Source organism: Mytilus californianus, unplaced genomic scaffold (assembly GCF_021869535.1).
Source record: "Mytilus californianus isolate M0D057914Y unplaced genomic scaffold, xbMytCali1.0.p SCAF_4, whole genome shotgun sequence".
Taxonomy (NCBI): domain Eukaryota; kingdom Metazoa; phylum Mollusca; class Bivalvia; order Mytilida; family Mytilidae; genus Mytilus; species Mytilus californianus.
Genome location: NW_026262690.1, coordinates 87,669,856 through 87,695,606, shown reverse-complemented (window position 1 = coordinate 87,695,606; position 25,751 = coordinate 87,669,856). Strand labels below are relative to the sequence as shown.

General features: G+C 31.6%; 1 protein-coding gene across 5 annotated transcripts in view; it reads right to left on the bottom strand.

Moving 5' to 3' along the window:
* Window positions 1-25,751, bottom strand: part of LOC127738844 (ficolin-2-like) — a 34,616-nt gene that overhangs the window by 4,092 nt on the left and 4,773 nt on the right. The window contains exons 2-5 of one of the 5 annotated variants that reach the window (XM_052250244.1): window positions 24,842-24,972; window positions 22,837-22,933; window positions 21,879-22,043; window positions 19,517-19,529 (exon numbers count right to left, since the gene is read on the bottom strand). In XM_052250244.1, the coding sequence (XP_052106204.1) occupies window positions 19,517-19,529; window positions 21,879-22,043; window positions 22,837-22,933; window positions 24,842-24,972 (406 nt within the window). Of the gene's footprint in view, window positions 1-1,087; window positions 1,228-4,407; window positions 4,850-19,516; window positions 19,530-21,878; window positions 22,044-22,836; window positions 22,934-24,841; window positions 24,973-25,751 lie in introns of those variants that run through there. The other 4 variants (XM_052250246.1, XM_052250248.1, XM_052250247.1 and 1 more) reach the window with 4 other exon arrangements.

Here is a 25,751-nt window from a genome sequence, read left to right as displayed (position 1 = left end):
AGCATATTTGTATACTAAGCATCGCCTTTCAATCGAAATTAAATATCATTGTTCCATACATAACTGAATGTACTGATACGGAACAGACACATTTTTTTATTATCTATACAAAAAAATGCGGAACATACCAAGGAAACAATCAAAATAATAAGTCGACGAAAAATAGACAATACCGTTGTAAAAAAAATTCGATGAAAAGAAAATCAATTGTCTACAAAACACTACACAATACTCTAAAGGGGCACTAGCTGTCAAATTCATGTTCACCGATTTGACTCAAGTTATCATATTTGATTTATAACAATGTAAACCATTTATCCAAACTATTAAAAGTCTAAAATAAACAGCTAACAGGACATGGGCATGATAACACGTAAGTTCGTTTCGTGTGTATTTTAGTCTAGACGCCATCTAATTAACTATCGAGTTGACCTTCAAAGTCATCCGATGACCATATAAGCGATGTAAACATAAATAAAGATATAAATAGATTAAGCGAACTCGTGCTATTGGATTTTTTAAGGTCTGTTTAATTTCATATTATAGATTAAAAATATATGTTTATCATCGTTTTTACCTGTACAAGAATGATTTTTTTTGTGGATCGGATCAGTCAATCAAATGATTTACCTTTGTTTCACTTTCAATGTTGACATTCTTTTCCTTTAAATAACTTTACATATACAATTCACGTGTTATCCATCTCTAGCTAAGGGGTTAAATTGAAGTTCACATGAATACGGATTCAATGAGGTCGAATTATTCACGTGCAAGTGAATAATTCATCATCAATGTTTCTTAGCTTATTTTGACAAAATTGAACCATACTGGCGGCTAAAAGCGAATAATTATTTCACTATTTCACTTTCATTAATGATTGAACAAAAAAAAATCATATATTAGATATTTTATATATCTCGTAGCTAGTGCCCCTTTAAGGAGGGTTCTATAATGATTTGTCACCTTACGAATAATATTAGATAGTCAAATTAGTTGAAAATAGTTAAAATGCAAATAACTGAACTGCATTTAAACGTGAAAAATATGTCCACATATAAAATAAGCTGTCAAGTAGAGAAAGTCTTACCGTCCATCCTCCTCCGTCCGTCTCCATATCACAGTACACGTTAAATCCAGCTCTACCCTCCGGGGAGATTTTGTACACTCCACTTCTCAAATGTTTTCTGTCTAAGTCGGAGCAGTCCCGATAAATATGCGCTGAAGAATCTAAATAAATAGTTAACTGTCACAGGTTCATAGTAGTTCAGTAAAGACATAAATAAGAAAAAATGTTTGGTGACAAAAAAAATTGAAGAATTACGATGAATGTCAAAGTCGTCTCCATTTTACTTAAATTAATTAAAAACAGCTCTTTTGTACTGCGACACGAAATTGTACATATGGTTTGAATCTATATATCTATAAAAATGAAATGGAAGTATTTTTTTATTTTATATTGCATAAATATGTAAAGGGTTTATCCTCGATTTTCCCCCTTTTTTTAAATTTTAGAGTTCTGATTGTCCCACATCAAAAATTCTGATTGTCCCACTATGAAAAATTCTGATTGTCCTACATTATTATATTAGGTGTGTTCAACGTTTCTCTAACAATTATATTTTTGAATACAGGTAAACAAATTCTTGTTGGAGCAACGTGCTTTTTTGTTTTGGCAATTGGGATTAATGAAATCTACCTGTAAATGAAGTTACAGTAAATCCAGCACATTTTAAACATATTAACTTTTGAATGATCTGACGGATTAATAATTAAAAGGTCAAAATAGAAAAAAAATATACATTTCATAAAAAAGCACTTATATGCAAACCAGTGATTTACAACGAAACTATTTACCAATCGTATAAAATTATCGACAATGATAGCATTTATGGACACTACAAAATCTAGGACGAACGTACAGGAAAAATGCTTTAAATTGTAGGCACATTTTTAGTGTAATACAAAAAAAAAATAAAATCTGTAAATTAAGCACACGAAGTTTGACATGTTTAATTAATAAACAAATTTTTAGATTTGATCTTGATAAGTTGAAAAGTGGTCGTATGTCTGCACATTTTTATGGTGTAGTAGACTAAAGACGAGTTAAAGAAATAAAAACATTTGAGATTAACTTTTCACCGGAACTTAACTTTGATAAGCATATTCAAAATTTACAAACAAAGTGCATAAAAGTTATAAATTGTATGAAATTACTCTCAGGAACCAGATGGGGCGCATATCAGCTATTAAAACAGAAAAATTTATTTATCTTTGATTGGATGAAAAATTGATTGCGGTTGTGAAATATAATTCATCTTTTTTACAACTCAAAACTGTTTAGATAATATTCAAACTCAGACATTACGAACATGTAGTAGCTCAATGACATCTGCTTCTTTGAAATATTTCTCATACTGAAATGTGTGATCCACCGTATGAAATAAGAAGACAGAGTTTAGCTAAAGGTGCGGTTAATGATACTTTTATTTTTTATTATTACTAAAAAATTGTTATATTAAAACCTACTAGAAGTTGTCATATACATTTTTATTTTTAATTACAATGCGAAGTTTAACAGTATTAGAATTATTATACTAAATTCTTATTTATTTTCTTAATTTTTCTGAACTTATTAATTATTTTACATGTTGTATTAAAACGTATGTTATGAAAATTATATTATACATTATTTTCCAGTCTCACTTTACCTTCCTAAAAACAACACTTTTAATTGCAATATAAACTCCAAGCCCATCTATTGTTTGAAAATTGTTGGATAAATGTGAGTTGCGTTTTTTCAAATGTTGGAGAACCGTGGATAGTCCTTTTATTATGTTAAATGTCCTTAAATACACAAATTTAATTGGTGTTTGTTTTTACAATATTAAATTGAATTAATGATTGCACGAGAGGTTGTGGTCTTTTTGCGCCAAATTTTATTTTTTAGATGTATCATTTTTGCCAAATATTTTTTTATAATGTATCAATTGCGCCAGAATACGAACTTCATTTGCGCCAAACTTCCTGAATGCGTATTTGTCTAAAATTATCTATGTTTATTCATATATATTTATTTGGTATATATACTACTTGGTAAATATATCAGTCTTGAGCAAATTATGGTACTTTAAATGCAATTCTTTGTGGAATAAATGGGACCATTGCTGCATACAGAAGAGTGGATATTTATAAGGAGGTGTTGTATAACAAAAGACTATACTGCACGCGTATATACACATGATCACATGTATTACTGTTTTGATTGGATCTTTGTTATATCTCATTGGGATTGACTCACATAAGTAAGACGTCAAATACTTCGAATGGTCTATGAAAACGAGAAACATAAACGATATCCAAGAGACCATACAAAATTGTGTTAAAGAAGTTAATCAATATTAATGAACAGCAGCTTTAAAGGTGTTTGTCCACTAATGTAAATAAATAAAAGAAAAATGAATCTAGTTCAGACAAAAAAACAAAACAGATTTCAGAAAAATACAAGTATTGAAAATTTTTTAGGATGCATACAATTTATTTGCTAATGAAACATTCAGGTGATTGCTTTCATTTTGATTATTTCTTACTTTAATTTAGTCATAAAACAACATCCAATCGTATAAAGATTAAAGACCAGTTTGTACAAGTCAGACATTCTTTGCTTGAAAATTCACCAAAAGCACTTTAAAAACTTTTAAAAGTTTTTTTTTAGAAAGAAGATTATTTTGAAATTCTTGGGATAAACAAACTACCTATTGGCTTGTATAGATTAAGAACCACAAATCAGAAGTTCCATATCAAACAGGTTATATGGACTAATATAGTTATTAAACTTTGTATTATTTGTAACACAATTGATATTGGCGATGAATATCAATACATATCAAAATGTAAATACTTTTAACAAAACAGGAAATTTTGTGTGTTATATTATTATTTTTAAATTGCAAGTATTATGAAATACAAGCACATTATGTTTTCAAAAACGATGGTCCGTTTGTTCTTACTCAAAGGTTAAAAAGGAAACTTAGTTATCAAAAGTATTCATACGCAGTTCTGCTGGTTATAGATGCTTGTTTAATTTCAAAGGAGGCCTATAAAATCGCAAAATTACGTACCTGTAACCTTAAATATCATATGTTTTTAGGTTTTGATATTTATTGTGATTTTAAAGATATTTTAAAAAATCACCTTATTTTTCAAGCGTACAATTTGGATTATAATGGTTTTTTTTTTAAGATTATGTGATTCGTAATTTATTGAAAACAAACATTGTCTTAAAAGTGATCTTTAAAATAGTTGCAACCATTTAAAATTGTATAATAAAGTAAAAAAGAATATTTGTCCAGAGAAAAAAACAAAACAATGTCCCAAAAAGAAATGAATGATAGGTGCTAAAGCAATTACCTTTTATAAGAATATAATCAATGCAGTTACCTTTCGAAATAGCATCGGTGGAATTCTGTTTCATATCATCAAAATAGTCTTTAATTTCCTTTTTAATGTTCAGCGTTAAATTTCCTTTCATACTTTCAATGTATTGATTCACATCCTCATCTGTTTTTAATGACAGCAACACCTCTTCTAATTTCATTTTAACCAAATTTGACATTTTCATTTCGAAAGTGTCTGAGATATATTCCAGGATGCGTTTGTTTACTTTCGTCATGTCAAACATTGCAAGCAAAGGGACATTTTGATTATCGACCACAGGAGTTTCTACCAAATCATCTCTGGTACTGGTTGATTTTACTCCTGCCAGTAGTATGGAACAAATTAATCCTATAAAAAGCAAACATTTTTCCGTAAACTGACTTTCAACTTTATAAGCTACGGGTCTTCTGACTTTGAATGATTCTTGTGGAAAAACTTTAAGATGAGTAAAAAATAACTTACAAAGGTATGAAATTAGAAACATTATTTAATTTGTGTTAATGATCTCTTGAAAATATCACAAGAAATACGTTACTTATATTTCCTTTGATGTTTAAGGATTATCCTTTATACTTAATATGCCTCTTACTGATGAAACGCATTATCAACATGATCAAAGTAATTACATGATAGATAAATTAAAGTATCATGGCGTTTAAGTAGAATACATTATTAATAAAAGAGTATTTGGTGAATATGAATTGACAAAAAAAATCAGAAAAGTATATGGTCACTAAATATATACCGCACTGTTTCTGTTTAATATGTCTCATCTGTAGAAATTACCTGTTATACTAGCAGAACTACGGCGACGTACTTAAGTACTTTTGTCCCTTTATGTCTATATTTTACAACATTTTCATGAACCAAATTTTGGTTGAAGTGAAATATTTTGCACATGCAGACTATTGCAGACTATTTGTCCTTTTTTTTGCCTTGAGTATCTTCTTAAACTTTTCCTAAACAGTCGACATGATGCTCTCTTGAAATTTGTTTTCCCTCTTGCTAATGTTCTATTGAACATAACACTGTCAGTAGGAATATGAGCAACCTCAGAGACGCAATACACAATAGTCTGATTGAACCTGATTACTTCATTTAATTCTGTTTATGGGATCCACTAACTTCACGCATAATACTGCTGCTGTATCATATTTTGTTTAACCCTCTTTTGTTTTCTTTTTACATTAAACTGGCCATCCGTTTTTTCTCGTTTTAAGTGTAAAATACATTTTGTAATGTCGAGGCCGTTTTTTTGTAGCTTACTTACTAACATCTGATACATGTGTAAGGCCGTACGATGCCAAATAGTTGCTTACATATACCTCAGTTGGTCTCCGATAGATAGCTGTTTTATTGGAAAATATGTTCACTCAATTTCAAAATAGTTCTCTGAAAATCGTAAGCAGACTGCATGAAATTTAATATAATCCTACTTTTAATGTACCACGAGCGCGTTCGACGATACACGCTGACAAATAGGAATCCGAAATAAATACAAAAAGTGAAGAGATAAATGTAATTACATTAAAGGGTACTTTTGAAAACATCAGAGTACCAAAAAGGTTTCGAAAAACAATAGTTTTTTCTTCAAAAACAATACCTTTTGAAAGTTTCATGTGTATTTTTATATAAAGCCTAAACACTCTTATTATTATTAAACAAAGCAAGATTGCATTGGGTGTTTCTAAAGTTAAACTCATCCTGTATCATTTCTGAAAGAGTATACAAAATAAACAATCATTCAATAACTATATTTTGCTATATATACCGGTTAAACCCTAATCAAGGAACTGCAAGCCAATCAGTAAATGTACCCAACCTAATATATTCTGTAGTCGAGGTTTACATTTATACGACATATCTGTCATTTGTTCGTTCGTTTAATTCTGATAATACGAATTATCATATGGAGAAACCTTTTACTTTGAAAACAAAGCTATACTCTAAGTGCAAAAGAGCATGTAATGGCAATTATATATTAAACATCGACGCTGGAGAATAATAATGGACAACATAGTGAGCAAATACCAGCGTCTTTAAATCAGTTAAATATTTGATGAACATAATAGCAAATTATATGCATAGGTCCTCAACACTATTTCAAGTTCTGTTGTCAATACGTTAAATAGAAACTATCGGTACTCAATAACTAGAGGCTCTAAAGAGGCTGTGTCGCTCACCTACATCTTCAACAATGGCCACAATGTAGTAAAAATCATCATTATAGGTGATTAACTCTAATAAGAGCTACCTGAAAATTTCAGTCATGTTGACGTATTTATAGATCTTATCCAGCTGATCATTTTCCTTTTAAAGTTTCTATTAACTATTACAGTTTTCAAGGTAATAGGCAAAAACGCAAATAAATGGTAAAAACTATCTATTATTAAAATTCAATAACTTTGAAAATGAATCGACTGAAAATTTCAGCCATGATGGCTTATTTATAGATCTTGTCTTCCTGATCATGTTTGCTATTCGAAGTTTTTATCTATCTATTATAGATTTAAAGAAAATATGCCAATATTGGGAAAAATCGTCGTTAAAGGGAAATAGCTTCAATAAGGAATCAAATAACAGTTTCGGTCAGCTGACCTTTTTGTAGAACTTGTCTTGCTGATCATTTTTGCACTTTAAAGTTTTTAATCTATCTATAATGGTTTTCAAGATAATATGCAAAAAGGCAAAAAAAAAATGGGGAAAATCATCATTAAATTTTGTATTTGTCTATAACAGCTGTCAAATTGATCTGCAAAAATGACCAAAAAAAATTAGGAAAATCGTCATTAAAGGGCAATAACTTTAATAAGGTGTCAACTGATTTTGATCTTGTGGATTTATTTGTAGATCTTGTCTTGCTTGTCATTTTTGCTATTTTTATGTTTCTGTCTATCTATTATAAATTTCGAGATAATAGGCAAAAACGAAAACAAGTTGCAAAAATTTGTCGTTTAATGATAATAAGAAGTCGTCTGACAGTTTTGATGTCAAAAAAGTCATTAGGTAGATCTCATCATTCTAAACATTCTTGCACCTGTCAGGTTTTTGCTATCTATAGTGGTTGTCAAGATATTAGACAAAAATTGCATTATACCCCTATGTTGTATATTTTGCCATGTGGGCCATGTTCGTCGGCAGGTTGGGTCATCGGACACATTTCAAAACTAAAAAAACCCTTTGATGATTGTAGCCAAGTTTTGTTAAATTTGGCCCGGTAGTTTCGGAGGAGATGATTTTTGTAAAAGTTAACGGGCGACGACGGACAACGACGGACAACGACAGATGGACGCCAAGTGATGGGAAAAGTTCACATGGCCCTTCGGGCCAGGTTAGCATAAAATCTCATAAATAATTCAAACATTGAGATACACATGTAACGTAGGACAACCAAAGTAAATGTTTTTTTTTTTAATAAGTCATATTAGGACAATTAGGAATATAATGAACAGGATGCTTATTATGATGATGATAATGATGATTTAAATGAAGGTAAAGGTGATGATGAAAATATTAGGTTCATGATGGACGATACTATTGATCTCCCAGTAAACGGCAGAAACTTGAAACTTTTGATAAACCTTCATGACGTCACAGTATTTACAAAAATGCTGCACAAAACTTGCATGAAAGAGAATGTAGATGTTGACGTAACTTATGATTTTTTTTTTAATTCTTTTTTCCGTGGGGGTATATCTGATGAAAAATATTTAATTTAATGAAAAATGAATTAAGACCTGAGAATTGTACATTATTGACGAGAGCCCTGGGGAGTCACTTAATTTGGACAGGGCCGCTAACAAGGTCTTTGAATATATCGCTTCAACAGCATCAATTTACCTACATGAAAGCGGCAGTGTATTTCGTTAAACTTCTTGATAACTTAGATCTGAGAAGTGAAGTATCTATAACTGACAACTAACAGTCTTGTATTGATTTAGGACTGGGGTCCTTATGCCTGCTGGCCCAATATAACAGATATACAAACTTGAAAAAAATAGAAATACACAGGTTGCTTCTTCGCCAGATTATTATCCTCTCTGTTCAGCTAATGTATATTTTACTGAATAAATATAACTGTATGGTGAAGATACAAGTAAAGAGGTAAAAGAAATACAAGATGTGAATCGAGTCGACAAAACAATTGCAAACTGGTGACAAAGATCGTAATTTTGACTAAGAATATTGTTTTAGTGATGAATATGGTATGGCCACATTAGTAGAGGTATATCTAGAGAAATAAAAGCAACAGTAGTATACCGCTGTTCAATACGTGTTTGTAGAGGCGGTCGTGGTAACGGAAAAGGTGGCCGTGGTGGAAGAGGTCGTGGTAGCAGAAAAGGTGGCTGTGGTGGAAGAGGTCGTTGCAGAATTGCAATTGACACTAGTAAAAGCCTTAAGTAAAAATGACTTAAATTTTATGTTTTCTCAACAGAATTGAGTGATAAAATGGTAGGTTTGAATTATATTTAAGATAAACTGTTTTTCAGACAGGTAGATTGAAATTTTTTTGTGATAATTGGTATCTTTCGCCTCTCGTCTGCAGAATTGTATGAAAAAAAAACTATAGAACCTGTACAATCTACGGAAGCATAGTAGGGCCATCCTTTTTAGTGATTATTTTCAATTTGTCGACTTAAATCTTGGAATAATCAACTTCAATCTTAGGATTTCCAACTTTAATCTTGGAATTATCAACTTTAATCTTGGAATTATCAACATTTATCTTGGAATTATCAACTTTAATCTTGGAATTATCAACATTTATCTTGGAATTTCCAACTTTAATCTTGGAATTTCCAACTTTAATCTTGGAATTTCCAACTTTAATCTTGGAATTTCCAACTTTAATCTTGGAATTATCAACATTAATCTTGAAGTTATCAACTTTAATCTTGGAATTATCATCATTAATCTTGGAATTATCAACATTAATCTTGGAATTATCAACATTAAACTTGGAAATTCAAACTTTAATCTTGGAAATGACTGATATTTTTGTTCTAGCCCATAGTTTATTGTGTTTCTCCGTAATACTATACTCAATCTACTCATAATTATTGTGGACTTTAATCTTGATAATTCCAAGATTAAAGTCGACAATTTGAAGAAAAAAATAAAGAGAATGGCGATAATACGCTTCCGTGACAATCAGTACTTCAAAAAGCGATCTTACATAATTGAGAGCTAAGACCTACATGTATTTTTGAATGATTTATGTTTGATATGTATCCTAATTTGGTATTAAAAGGGTTAAGTTTTCAGAACTGTATTCTATTTTTTGGATTGCGCATTTTTAAATCTCGTTAAATCTCACCTTTTAAAACTTAATCATTTTATATTTTGATAAATAATATCATACATTCCATCTTGCACTCTCATATTGAAACAAATTAACTTTAAATGACTTAGTATGTTTTTATATTACTTTTACCAAATCGAAAGCTTAAATTTTTCAACGATTTTGTGTCGAAGATCACTTCCTATTGGCACTTCTTTAACCTTCTACTACCAAGATAAAGTTTAATATCAGCTAAAAGACAACATAAAAAGTGCTGCCCTCTATACCTTGAACAGGTTTCCGTGTACAATGTTTATCTAACTGCTATCCCTTTCCCCTAGTGGATGCATGAATGGAGTGTGTCTATTATGCTGTTGGATGCTAAAAACGTGATGCCGACTTTTGAGCTGAATATGTATTTTATATATATGTTTTTTTTCTGAAAAAAAAATGTCATTTTTATCCAACATCTTTCATTTATATTATTTGGAACGCTCTTGTTCTAAAACTTGGTACAACCTCTTAAATCTTCATTTTCAAATACCTATAAAAACTCCTATTCTCTACTTATTTTGCAGTTTAACTTTGCTATTATTATATCGTTATTAAGTTGTACTTAGATGAATGTTGATCTAAAATGATAATGGCTTTTTACGATGTAGTTCTCTTTTGGTCATGACGCGTTTCGTGTATTCAGGTATTCATACATTCTTTTTTTTTCTTTCTTTCTGATGAAGATACAACATGAAAATTGCTTCGGACGCACTTAATTTATAATCAATTTTTATTCTTTTCGGGGGTCTACGAGAGGTATGTTAAAAGGGGTTAGTGTGTGTGTAGGGAGGGGTGTGTCGTTAACATGCATTAAAGGTAAAACAATACTTGGATATATCAAGTATCGTTAAAACCAACATGAATGATGTGTGCGGCGTTAGGTTAAACTTGCCTTTCTTTGCAGGTAATGTTCAGGTAAATCCAATATTTTGCCTCCAAATGGTCTATCAATTTGGCACCCAACACTTCTGGCCTTTGACGTACATGGTAAAGGTTAATCAAGAAAAAAAGCCTGGTGCGCACGTACATCTAGGTTTTACATGGGATATGGTTTCAAATTAACTGTCAGTGTTTTACAGTGTATGTAATGTGCGAATCCTAAAATGTCATTTTTACTGTATCCGTGATGAATTTCTGATGTAGAATGATAAAAAAAACAGATGACAAATTCAAGATTTTTGAATAAAATAAGAAATAATATATAATGGGTACGGTTTTTATAAATTCATGATATAGGTATGAGATGCGGACGGGTATTCATCGCGCCTACAGCCATCCAGGTGCAAAATTGATACACAAATAGATAAATATTAATAATAATTCACGAACAGAGCGTGCAAAAGATTTAAAAGTAGCAGTTAAGTTTCATTTGCAGAAAAATGTACCTTTTAACATAATTATTAATGTTGTTTAACTTAAAACAGGTGTTCTTATTCAGCTTGTTGATATTGAATCAAATTCCACTATGCTGTTTTCGTTATGCGATTCATGTTTACTGTGGAATAATGATACTAGACTTTCATTTTCACTGTAAGGCGATTCATTTCTATTGTATATGCGATGCATTTTCACAGAAGGAAATTAATTAATTTTCATTATATAAAGTCTTAATTCAGCCGACTCTCTAACAAAATTTATGAAGTCAGAAGGATTGATTATATATGCATACTTAGTGATTGAAAATGTCTGAGGTAATATATCAATAAATTCCTTAAACATGGTATTTATTGCTAATATAGTCAATTCTATTTTCTCAAATAATTTGTCTTGATCTATATGTAGGATAAAATTTATTCTTTCCTATGACACGTCATCATTAAATACATATATATTTGACAGTTAAGCCAATCCACGTCACCGGAAAAGCAAAGTTTCTGTTTCGGTCTAAATCTACAACGCATACTAACATTGCCATAAAAGCGGGAGGTTTGGCTAGCCACAAAACCAGGTTCAATCCATCATTTTTTTCTTTAAATGTCCTGTACCAAGTCAGGAAAGTGGCCATTGTTATGTTATAGTTCTTTTCTGTGTGTGTTACATTTTAATGTTATGTTTCTGTTGTGTCGTAGTTCTCCTCTTATATTTAATGTGTTTCCCTCAGTTTTAGTTTGTAACCCGGATTTGTTTTTTCTCAATCGATTTATGAATTTCGAACAGCGATATACTACTGTTGCCTTTACTAATAAATTAAACGTCATTAGAGCTAATTTCCTAATGCTTGTAATTAAAAGGTGTGGTTGGCCTTGATTGTGTAAATGCTGCATAAGCATTGTAATTAAGATTGAGCAAACGTTTACACAAACAGGAGGGTATGAATGCCCATTACCGTCAGGCGTCAAACGGTCATTTTTGGCTACCGTTAGCGTCAAATTAATTAAAATTTTACCGTGATTCGTCAACATATCCTTATCGTGATTCGTCAGAGGACCCAAATAATTATCGTTACCGTTATTTTTGGAAAAAAAATTAACGTGATTCGTCAAAATCTGTTGATTTTTTTATCGTCTTGAAGAAAGTCTTCATTTTATCGTCATGCACCAAAAATTACCGTTAACGTCATTTGGCAAGATTTTTTACCGTTATTCGTCATGAAGGTACCTTCATTACCACCCTCAAACAAAGCAAGCAAGCCAACCAAACCTTTAAACTACAAGCGTTAAGAAAATAGCTCTAATGGATACATTTGAGATAACAAAGAGCGTTCACAAAACGATCTTCATTTCACGATTGAATACGTGGAAACGTTTTCATCTTGCACAAACAATTGACGCTTGGATGACTGGATTATTAATATTCATCATGCCATTGTGTATAAATCTTATACAGTAAAGAAAGTTCGAGCAACAGTCGAGTCACCTTAAATATGCTTGAATTTCTTATAAGTCGGTGTTACAAATAAGCCAATACGCAATTGTGAGAATACAAAGAAATATTGAAAACAGTTTATTGTTACATGCTTGAATGATTCTATACCACGGGGTATAACCGCCGTACAGTTGATTCTGGACGTTAATCGCTACATCGCGAAGCAATGTTGGTAGATATACCGTTCTTATATTTACACCAAAGACTAATTGATTAACTGTTCAGTTAAGTATTCAATGTTTATGAAAACAAAGTGTACTGCTCCTGGCAGCATTGTATATCATTTATATTACATGAACACCATGTGACTATTTTAAATAGACAGGTCTGTGAATTACTTGTAAACATCGCGAAACAAACACTATGTGTAACTCAAACTTGATTAAACTACAAATAGAGCATAGTTGGTTGGCTCTTTCACTAAATGCGACCATGTATTTTGTGCTTTGTTGTTGTTAAAATACATATAACGAATGAGAAACCCGTTGTTTTAATTTTATTTGAAGACGTTTACTTGAAAAACTGACCTCAGAATTTTGACACTGTACGATTCATTCTCTTTGTAGTTTGTTTTCTTTCTTTAGTACCGTTCGTTGTACATTCTTGTACTGTTCGTTGTGCAAAAGCCTATCACTACGGTAGATATATGTATGACACGGCGTGACAAATGTTCAAAGTTTTTTTTAAATGAGTTATAAAACTTTTCAAAGAAAATTCGCCGTAGAAAAACAATATATTCATGGATGTTCTGCTCAAGTAAATTTTCGGATCCATGACAAGCTAATAGCAAACTCACCAACAATATTTGAATGTTCATGATATGAACGTGGTTATACCCGTGTATATTCAAGTAAGCATCTACGACTAGCTTGCATTTCAAATTGTAAATAATATCAATATTAAAGTAATTTAAAAACTATTTTCAGTGGTTGTATGTCGAATAATCATATAAAACGACAATGAAAATTCATCTCACTTCCAAAAATTCCACATTAGAAATGATTGCACTTACAGTGATAATTCATCGCATCTATAGTTAAAATGAATCGCATTCAGTAATCCATATTATGGATTCTGCTGCTTAGATAACACTTTTTTGGACTTTAATCCTGTTATTATACATTAAAAAGTTGTATTCGAATGAAATTCTGTTAAAACATACATTCAAATCTATTGTTTTGTATTTTCAAAAAGTAAACAAACGCAGTTTTTCCCATCATCCTTTATTCTACAATAAACATACTCGCATACAACAGTGAAAATGAACTAACTGGATTCGCACTTTATATACACTGGTTTTATATCTCCCGAGCTTTCACTGACAGGGAATATGAGTCTACATCCCCTTTGAAGCCCGAATACACCATTCATTAAACGGGACTGTACTCATTTAAACATTAATTACTAAATGTCTTCTTTTTCTTGTTCAGATGGTATATGGTTCCATATATTCATTTTGATAATATCATCTGTTTGTACCAACTTAATACTCAATTTCGTGGTTGATCTATACTCATTCGTTGCAGTATATCAGAATTTCACATCATCGCAAAACGCGCGTTTAGTCTACATAAAACTTTTCAGTGACACTCTAATAAAAAAAGATAAAAAGACCCAAAACGTATGAAGCTGAAGAGCATTGAAGACTCAAGGTTTTGCAATATATAGCTCAGGTAAACTATTTCTGGGATATAAAATCCTTAGTATTTCGAAAAATCCAAAGATTTGTAAGCAGTAAATTTATAATTATGACCATATCAATAATAATTCATGTAAAATAGAGAAGCTCGATTTACGTTAAGCATTTTCAATGATATCGTTAGTTCAAGGATCCAGGGATTCAGGTTGCCCATAAAACTCGTAAATGAAGTAAACATAAGCGATTAGGTAAAAAAGGAATTCTGAAAAAGGAATGATATGAATCAAACGTATTGTACTATTGTGGATGTCTAGACCTCTTATATTTTGCTTAATGTTTTTCCTGTACTGATTAAGCATGTAAACAAAACAGGGGAGATATCTTTTTTAAAATTCAATTGATGTTGCGTCCTTTAATTTTCATTAAAGAATTTCAAATGAACAAAGGCTGTACTACGGTGACCTATAATAGTTGTTTAGACCCGCTTGGTTGTGGTTTGTTGGACATCTTTCTCATTTTCAATCATACCATGTCTCGTTATGTCATAAGGTATCGCTATTATGAACATAAATAATGTCCTTTCTTCAGCTCATCTGGAATTTTAAAGAGCAAAAATAACAGCGAAACAAGATCTACAATTAAATCAAACTGCTGAAGTCGTCAGACGACTTCCTATTGGAGTGTTAATTATACTTTAATGACGATTTTTAGTTATTATTTGTGTTTTTGCCAATATTTTTATGTTTTGCCTGATATCTTTAAAATATCACAGTGAACTTTAATAACCAAAAATTATCGGCCAGACAATATAAAAAAGAGGATGTGGTATGATTGCCAATGAGACAACTCTTCACAAGAGACCAAATGACACAAAATTTAACAACTATAGGTCACCGTACGGCCTTCAACAATTAGCAAAGTTCTTTATATAAGTCAAATGGCCAAAATTGTCAGTCGACTCCTTATTGGAGTTATTGCTCTTAAATGGTGATTTTTTTCCCATTTTAAGTTTGTTGGTCTATTATCTTGAAGACTATAACAGATATACAGACACTTTAATAGCTAAAATTATCAGCAAGACAAGATCTTCAAATAAGGCAATGAAACCGAAATAGTCAATTGACTCCTTTTTTGGAGTGTTTGCTCTTTAATGATGATATTTACCATTTTTTTTTTTGTGTTTTAGCATTATTATCTTGAAACTAAGAAAGATAAATAGACACTTTGAATAGCAAAGATGATCAGCAAGACAAGATCTGCAAGTAACTTAAATTTTGCCAAAATCATTAGTAGACACTTTATCAGAGTGGTTGCCATTAAATTATGTTTTTTTCCCCTTTTTTGTTTTTTGGGCAAAATCTTAAGAAGATAGAGAAAAACTGTTAACAGCTTATATGATGAGTAATAAAAGATTACCAAACTGAGATTTTGTCTCCATTAATTCTATTCTAGTCCCCACAATGTTGGAGAGAGTCCATTGTTGAAGTTGACCTAGGTGAGCGACACATGCTCTTTACAGTCTCTAGTTATTCGGATTCTTCTGTTTCAGGTAGGTAAACATGAGACAAGAATCTACGACAAAACATATGAATGAGGTTTCAGTCGTTTTTGTTACCCATAATTTCTTTGACGGTTATGTTTATTTGTCACCGTCTTGTGGTGTGTGTATCATGTGTATTTCCCACCTCGTTTTCTATTCCACTGCTTTTGGGTTATTTTTATTTATTTATTTCAATGTACGCAATCTATGTCTAACATACGGATTTCGTACATAAATTCCTTAAAAAACTCTTACTATATCTTTCATAGATACAAAACAGATGGTTTTGGTCGCATTGTTAAAGAGGTAACAGATCTTAATTTTCACGATGAAGTAGTTTGTAGAACTCGTACATAATAATTACGTTCCATCAAAATGATTGCTCCTTTGAATAAATTCATTCATGAAGGTTGAAAGATCTGAATAGGATCTGTGAAAACTGCCTGTATCGATACTGATATTGACATTGTTTCAATTTGATACATAAAAAAGCATCAAGGGCTATACAGCTATTAAAATGTACCAGGGATTAAGGCCAGAAAACGATTATCGTAATTCAACCCATTTAAAAACTGGATTTGGTGTTTCGAGCACATATTTTATGCTATGAGTACTGAGAAAAGTTTTATGACTTTAGGGCAAGGCCTTTCCTTTTCTCATTTAAATTGGGTTTTTTTTATTTATCATGTCGTGGCCTTTTATGGCATGCTATGGTTGTGCTCAGTGTAGAAGGCAGTGACCTATAGATGCCAACGTCTACGCCATTTGTTGGAAAGTTATCTCATTGGCAATTATACCACGTCTTTTTATTTTTAGAATGCTCCTGAATCCCACACTGCACAATAAAATCTTAAATTTAATAATTTTAAGACGAACTGATATTGTAATGTTTCATGGTGTTTTCCTACTTTAGCTTTCTACCAATATCAGGATTCGTTTTCCGGGGATGAATTTAGGATGTCAATGTTATAATCCGGTTTGGTTGTTTGTTTTAGGTTCAGACATTAAATCTTTTATAATAGAACATTGTTTTTCATGGTGATTACTTTAATTCAGCTTGGATTTCCCGGTTTATAGTTCATATTAATCAAAACTATCAAATCAAGGTTTTATTCATTTTGTTTTTTATCATTCGTTTTAATTTCTTTTTGCATGTTATCTTGGAAACTATATTTTATTCATTGTTTTTATTGTCGGTCTTAGTGTGTTTAGTTTATGATAGACACTACTGATAGCTTGAACTCGTGGAAGTATGACTTTCACGAGCTTTAGCTATGAATTGTATTTTTATTTGACATTCAATTTGGTATTTTGTTTCCTATTTTTTGTAAGTAGTTTTCTACGTGTTAGTGTTGAAGTATATTGTTTGAAAAAAGTAAATGCCTATTTGCTCTCTACATGATGTACAACAACACTTCATCAACGAAACCCATGTTATAGATATTGTTGTCAGTTAGAAGAAGAAGTCAGTTACGCAAACACATTCGGTCCGGGTGTAAAGTTAAATCATTTGCGTTAAGAGGATCAATTTTTTTTACTCTTTGAGGGGCCCATTAGTGACTCATTTCCAATCAAAATGTCTGTCCCTAACGACAAAGCCATCTATTTCGGCCTATAGTTCAAATTCTCGCCCTTCTATCTGTTCGGCCTATTTAGTGTAGCCTACTCAATAATCCCGGTTGTCATTATCAAAGTAAAATTGGTTATTTTGTTTTTGAGATATACGCCATGCCATTGAAAATTAGGCGGCAAATGATTCTCTCTAGACTTTTTATACCTTTATTAGCCCCACCTGTTTTCTATTAAAAACTATGAAAAAATAACAAAGATTTCCAAAAAAATTCAAAAATGTTTTTTTTAACTAATTTAAAAAAAGTATAATTATGTCATTAAATTATGAAAAGAAAACCAGTTAGTGGGCAAACGTTTTAATGGCACTACATGGACAAAACCAGAAGATTCCGAATATCTGACAAAAAATTAAAAAAAAACAAGATCAGTGAACATCCTTAAACGAGGCATTTTATGAATAATGTATATGCCAACTCAAAATTATGCTTAACTGTACCTTCTGTCTAGCCCGATTTCTACATAGATTTCCAGCTTCATTGTTTTTCAGGATTTCAAACGGTTGATACAATACTTTGGTTGCAATTTGACATATGGCATAGGATACTGAGTAAGTATTTAGTTATCCAATATATATTGATCATTGTTTTAATTATTTTTCGTCCATTTTAATCACTTTTAGGTGTATGTGTGTTCGTGTTATTGATCTCAAAGATGTTAATACAAGATGATCCCGTGCGCACAATCGTGTTTTATGAATAATCTGCATCGGGTACGCTTATGACCATACATATAAGAAGATGTGGTATGTGTGCCAATGAGACAACTCTCCATCCAATTCACAATGTATAAAAAGTTAACAATTATAGGTCAAAGTACGGCCTTCAACACGGAGCCTTGGCTCACACTGAACAGCAAGCTATTAAGGGCCCCAAAATGACTAGTGTAAAACAATTCAAACAGGAAAACAAACAGTCTAATCTACTTAAAAAACGAGAAACACCTATGAAGCACACTAACTAACGACAGCCACTGAAGAAAAGAAATTACAAAAATACCGAACTCAAAGGTAAATTCCAAAAGAGGGAATTCCATAAAACCTGAAAACATCACACGTAAGCCTACATCATCCAACGGAACGAATGGAAAACAGCTGATATGTTCATTAAATGGTACAGGCATTTTCCCGATCAAAGAAAATGGTAGGTTAAACCTGGTTTTATAGCTAGCTTAACCTCCCACTTGTATGACAGTTGTTTATAGTTCCGTTATATTGGCAAAATTGTAAACAACCGAAACAGCAGCAAAAACTGTGTAAACATACATCCATAAGAAAACCATCAATAATAACTATGTATCATATTAACGGCATCAATTTTACTGCACCAGATGTACATTTCGATAATAGATGTCTTTTTAGTGATTCTCGAGGCCAAAACTTTGAAAAACCAAAACTTTTACGAACGTTTAAGATCTGATCAAACCAATAAAGACCCAAAGTAACGCCATTTCGAACGAGAAATCAAAACTGAGCATAAGGGAGATAATTCCTTGATTTAAAATTATATATAAAATTACATAACTGTATATTTCATTCAAACAATTTCCGCAATAACAATGTATTACTGGGCTGGTAATACCTTCGTGGACAAGCATTTCACAAGCAGAAATATAGACCTTTTAAGAAATATAAAATTTAGCTAACATCATAAAATAAGTTTTACGACATGAAAAATCGAGAATGGAAACGGCGAATGCGTCAGAGAGACAACAACCCGACCAATGGGTTATTCAACACATTTATCAAAGTGAACATCACTAACAAACAAAAATGAACTAAAATCTCACAAAAGAAGTAGACATAATGATTTAATTTTTCAAAATGGAAGCTGCCTTTTTTTATGATCATATCCTACGTATAATCATCGATGTTGTCTTCATTGACTGGCTTCTCTTCCATTGCCACCAACGCATGCTTTTGTCATCCTGTTTATTTCCCACATACAGTCCGTTTAAATTAGAATAATGACAGTTATAATACCACCAAGCTCCTTCATACTTTTCTGCACAATTCATGGAATTATTGCTGTCATTATCTTTATCTTTCGTCGTGAAAGCTTGTTTGTTATGGTACTTGAGAGCATCGCCTATATTTGTATAAAATTCAAAAATGTAAAATCGACATTGATATAAAATAAAACAGACAGCATTGAACTCCAGTTTGATTTATAGAGTGGCATTCGTGATTGATGTTTCGACACATTGATTCAAAATAAGCTTTTTAAATATAAATCATATATAAAAATTGGTAAATAAATGCGAATTAACTATAATAAAATTGAGAATGCAAATGGGGAATATGTCAAAGAGACAACAACCCGACCAAAGAGCAGACAACAGCCGAAGGCCACCAATGGATCTTCAATGCAGCGAGAAAATCCCGCACCCGGAGGTGGTCCTCAGCTGGCCCCTAAATAAAATTGTGTACTAGTTCAGTGAAAATGGACGTCACACTAAACTCCAAAACATATAAATGACTTAATATTAAAAAACATACAAGACTAACAAAGGCCAGAGGCTCCTGACTTGGGACAGGCGCAAAAATGCGGCGGGGTTAAACATGTTTTGTGAGATCTCAACCCTTCCCCTATACCTTTAGTCAATGTAGAAAAAAGAAACACATAGCAATACGCACAGTAAAACTCAGTTTAAAAGAAGTCCGAGTCCGATGTCAAAATAGGTAACAAAAGAAACTAAGCAAAATGACAATGATACATAAATAAACTAAGGACTACTAGCAGTTACTGACATGCCAGCTCCAAACCTCAATTAAACTGATTTAAAGATTATGTCTTCATCATATGAAAATCAAGTACTAAAGATTATGTCTTCATCATATGAAAATCAAGTACAATCCCTCCCATTAGGGGTTTAGTATCATACCATCATAGAATATATGAGAAGAACATAACCCGTATCATGCCAACAACTGGTTTTAGAATGAATGTGTTTATTTCCGATGCAAAGACCCTATGAGTGAATCAATATTAATACCAAAATATGCAATCCTTAAAGACTTTACAACAGTATCGTAACTATATACTTTCCGATCAAGTCTGTTTAAAGGTTTGGTTAGCTTTTGAGGTGAATGCCGACATTTTTGTGCTTTGTAAAGAATATTACCATAAAATATTGGATGTGAAATACCTGAACGTATAAGATGTCTGCATGTTGATTTATATTTACGAATGATGTCCTTGTACCGATGATAAAAGTTAGTAAATGTTTTGACTAGTTTGTGATATCGAAAACCCTGGTGTAATAATTTTTCAGTAATACAGAGATTTCTTTCGTTGAAAACAAATACGTTGTTACATACACGAGCGAATCGAACAAATTGAGATATATAAACACCATAAGATGGCGACAAGGGAACGTCACCATCTAAAAATGGATAATTAACAATAGGAAATGAAAAATCATCTCTTTAATCATAAATTTTGGTATTAAGTTTCCCGTTAAAGATAAAGATATCAAGATCCAGGAAAGGGCAGTGTTCATTGTTAGTATTAGCTTTATTTAAAGTCAGTTCGGCAGGATAAATCTCTTTAGTGTTCATACTGAAGTCGTCATTATTGAGAGCCAATATATCATCTAAATATCTAAAAGTGTTATTAAATTTTTCAATCAGATGTTGTTTCGATGGGTCTTTGCTGAGCATACATTATAATATGTTTATAACCGTGCAACTTATTGGTGGATGTTTATAGTGTCCGCCATTCCGTCATTCCAAAATCAAACAGTTTTCATGACTTTTTCTTTATGCCGGATATTGCTCTGTTTTTCGAACATTATTGTATAATTGTATAATGCGGACTTATAGATTGAGTTTGTGTTTTGTTCTGGGTGACCGATTTTGTCAGTATAACGGTCCATGGACATTTTAATGAACGTTGTACTTGTTCGGACTTTTTTTGTAACGCTGCAGATCTGGAGATAATTTTTGGTACCTCGGTGTATACTGAAAATTTACAGGCCGAGTTAGACTAAGTGCAATAAGGCGGCATACGGGACAATTCGTGTCGTACCGGCTCATTTAGTTTCTATTAATTCGTACATACAAGGTTCGGGGTATTCTTTTTATTGAAAATTAACATAACAAAATTAAAACGTATTTTTTCAACTGGTGTTTTTACTATAATGTGAAATAAAAAAATGAAAAAAAATAAAATAAAATAAAATAAGTACAGTCATGTTATATCAGATTTTTTAAACATAAAAGCGGAGTACTTATCACGTAAAATTGCAAAAATTGTATCATCCTACATTTTCTGCCTTTTGATGCAATATGTGTATTAAAGTGTCCTATACTGATTCAGTCATTGTTAAAAGAAGATCCCACTTCTAAAAAAACACAAACAACAATAAACAAACATAATCAATAGGAATTATTTAAGTTCCTTGTCCAATAATCATTGAACAAATGTAAATATTACCTGCGGTTCCACTGTAACCATTTACGGTCAGTGTGTAGTTAGTTGACTGGTCGCCGATGTTGAAGGTAGAATATTTGGCATATGCCTTATCGCCATTAAAATCCCCCAGATCTACCCTGAGTTCATAACTTCCTTGAGATGTTAATTCATGAAGTTTATCATTACCTTTAATAAAAAAAAAATCACAGAAAAAGGGAAATAAAATATTTGTATAAAGATAATTATTTCAAATATTGTTCCCCCCCCCCCTAAATGCAAATCTTGACTTTTTTCATTTAGTCGAATATGATTAAAATTTACATGTTTTCATTCATTCAGTGTTTATAACCGAACATTTGCTGTTATTTGGCTTTTTTGGGTATAAATAATGTTTCTAACGTTTGTTACTTTATCAAATCTAAATAAAACATTTCAATACTAGTAGTGTTGTGTATTAAAGTTCGTGATTTGACGGAATCTAGGTTCTCACTCTCTGAATACTCTTCACATACACTTAATCTTTGTTTACCTTAAACTATTTCCCCTCGTAATGACATATAGAAAACCAATCACAATAAATAAAAAGTTATCCATCTTTGTTACAGAAACATTATGGGATGTTACAGTTAATTTTAGTGTTTTGAACCGCTTCGGTGGTTTTCTTTTTGCACAGTAAATTTGTAAAATAGCACGTTAAAATATTGATATGCGTGTCGATAAAGTACAAAGCAGGATTCATAATCATATCCCCTTGACATGTTCCCATCCTTAAATGCATGTAATATTTGCCACTGGACTTTCAAAAATTAATGCAAAATTTCAAATGTTCATCCATAATTAGCTTTTAATTAATGTCAGCTACCCGTTCTATTAACAATTTAACAATACGAAGGACATTTTCGATTTAGTCTTTAGTTATAAAGTAGGAAACATTTGTTTAGATTTTGTTTGCCTGTCATAAATTGATCAAACGACTGACCTAACCAAAATTCTGTTTTGACATCACCAAATCCTTTTACATACTCTGTCCATCCGCGATAGAAATCTACTTTACCATCTTGTCTGCGCTGAAAAACCTATGATATGAAATGTTAAAACTAATTATATGAACAAAAATATATATGTATGAAACATAAAATGTTTTGCCTAGTAGTATGATAATTGTTATATGGTTTAAATGGGAGGAGCTTATAAGAACAACGTTTCACTTATGCATATATGCATTAATAGAGACATATTACAATATTAGACTAAATTAAGCGAATGATCGATTCAGGCGGGGCGTGGCGGGCGTGCGACCCCCTCCCCCTCCCACCCCCCTTCCCTAAAATTTGCAAGGCATGGGTTGTCCTCAGCTTTATAAAGAATATTTCGATAATTTTACCTCAAAACATTTTTCGCATCCCTTTCCATCGGCGAAATTTTAAATTGCGCCCCCCCCCCCCCTCCTAACCTAAAATCCTGAATCCGCCTCTGTATCATATTTATCTGCTGTCGTCGTTGGTCCGGATCTTCTTTACAAATTGAGAAACGTATGATCAATAAGATGGTTGATAAATTGGCCTCATACAAATTTTATTGAAGCTATGAATTATTATAATAGCACTACATTCGAGCACTGTTAAAATCGGTCTAGCTAGATGGTGGTGGTAAGGGGGGGGGGGGTGTTCCTTCCAGAAATATTTACCAAAATGCCAAGAAGGACATTCGAAAAAACACTTTCAATTTCGAACTATCCCCCTATATAATCCGAATCACATAATCAAAAGTGAATAAAACAAACTACACTATTCATGCTAGCTTCAAGACACACAGTTAATCTGACTAATTTAACCAAACTATTAAAGAAGCGACACACAAAACCCGGGCATCCCCAGTTGGTATTACACATGATGCATTCACAAATTTCAGAACTTGGAAGTTAAGAAAATAAAACATATAGGAGCACTATACTTAAAATCGATCTAAGCCAAAAAATTATAACACTGATAAGAGTTTGGCTTCTTAATGTTTTTTATTCGAGCGTCACTGATCAGTTTTTTGTTTTAGACGTCTGGCGTACTAAATTATAAGCCTGGTATCTTTAATGAGTTTTATTCGGTTCCGCTTGATTGACTTATCTGCAAACCCAGTTTTAGTTAAATAAATATACTTATTTATTAATTGAAACAGAGGATGTATGCTAAGAGCCATGAAATTGCTAAAGAAAGATTAAAATGTGTTCAGTCCTTTAACTATTTTGTTTGCTTTATATGTAGGTATTAAAGGCCAGAAATACATATGTAAGAAATAACTTATTGGTAATGATATCTGACCAACGAATGTTTTGTGCACATCGAAAAGATATTCTTTCAAAAATCCGAAACAGTGCCCTCTTTTAAAATAGACTGTTTCAATAAAATGTTGCTAGAACCGAAAGATAATCGACAGGTTGCCAATATAGGAACGTCGTCATTAATCGAAGGCTTTGGATATTTTGTGTTTATGGTAAGATATTTGGTATTTGCGCTTTTTGTTGCCGGTGTTTTATAGTGTGCTTGGCTGTATGTCCTATTTTTGCTGTAGCATTTTTGTATACTCAGCATTGCCTTTCACTCGAAATAAAATATCATTGTTTCATAAATAACTGAATGTACTGAAACCGAACAGACACATTTTATTATTTTGTTTTTAAAATGCAGAATATACCAAGTAGACAATCACAGTCATAAATCGAAAAAAAAAACAGACAATACCAAGGTCATAAAGAACTACAAAGAGAAGACAAACAGTCTACCAAACAAAACTCCACAGTTCATTTGCGTTCAAACATAGTGTTTAAAAGGAGAGTAACTTTACGGTTCTATAATAATTTGTCACCTTACGAATAATATTAGATAATAGAATTAGTTGGAAATAATTAAAATGCAAATGTCTAAAAAAAATTGCATTTAAACATAAAGTTAATAAAAAATAAATTAACGGTCAATTAGAGAAAGTCTTACCGTCCATCCTCCCTCATCCGTCTCCATATCACAGCACACGTTAAATCCAACTGTAACTTTCGGGAAGATTTTGTACACTCCACTTCTGAAATGTTTTCTATCCAAGTCGGAGCAGTCCCGATGATTATGCGCTGAAATGCGTGTAGAATCAAAATAAATAATTTTAAACGGTCACAGATTCAAAGAAGTTCAGTATAGACATAAATTAAAAAAAATGTTAAATGACAAAAAAATGAAGGGTTAAGCTAATTATTAAAGTCTCTTATATTCTCAAACTAACTGAAAACAGGTCAATTGTACTGCAACACGAAATTGTACATATTGTTTGCATCTATATATCTATAAAAATAAAGTGAAAGTTTATAATCTGATATAACATATACATATAAAGGGATTATTCTCGGTTATTCCCCTTTTTAAAATTTTAGGGATCTGATTGTCTCACAGCAATAAATCTGATTGTCCAACATCATTTTATTATGTAAAATGTTCTAAATTAACCATCGTAATTTTGTGTTGCAATATCAAATTAAAATAATTATTACATAAGCGGCTACAGTCCTTTTGCGACAATTGTTATTTTAAGATTATCATTTTCGCCAAATTTTATTTCTATAAGGTATCAATTGCACCAGAATACGGACTTCATTTGAAACAAATTACCTGTATGCATATTTGTCTAAAATTGTTTATTATCTATTTATATATATATATATCTACCTGGTATATATATATATCAGTCTTGTGTAAATTATAATATAAAATATTTTAAGGAATAAATGAAATCATTGCTGCATACTGAAGAGTGGATATTTATGAGGTTGTATTGTATAACAAAAGACTATACTGCATGCGTATATACACATGAGCAAATGTATTACTGTTTTGATTGGATTTTTGTTATATCTCA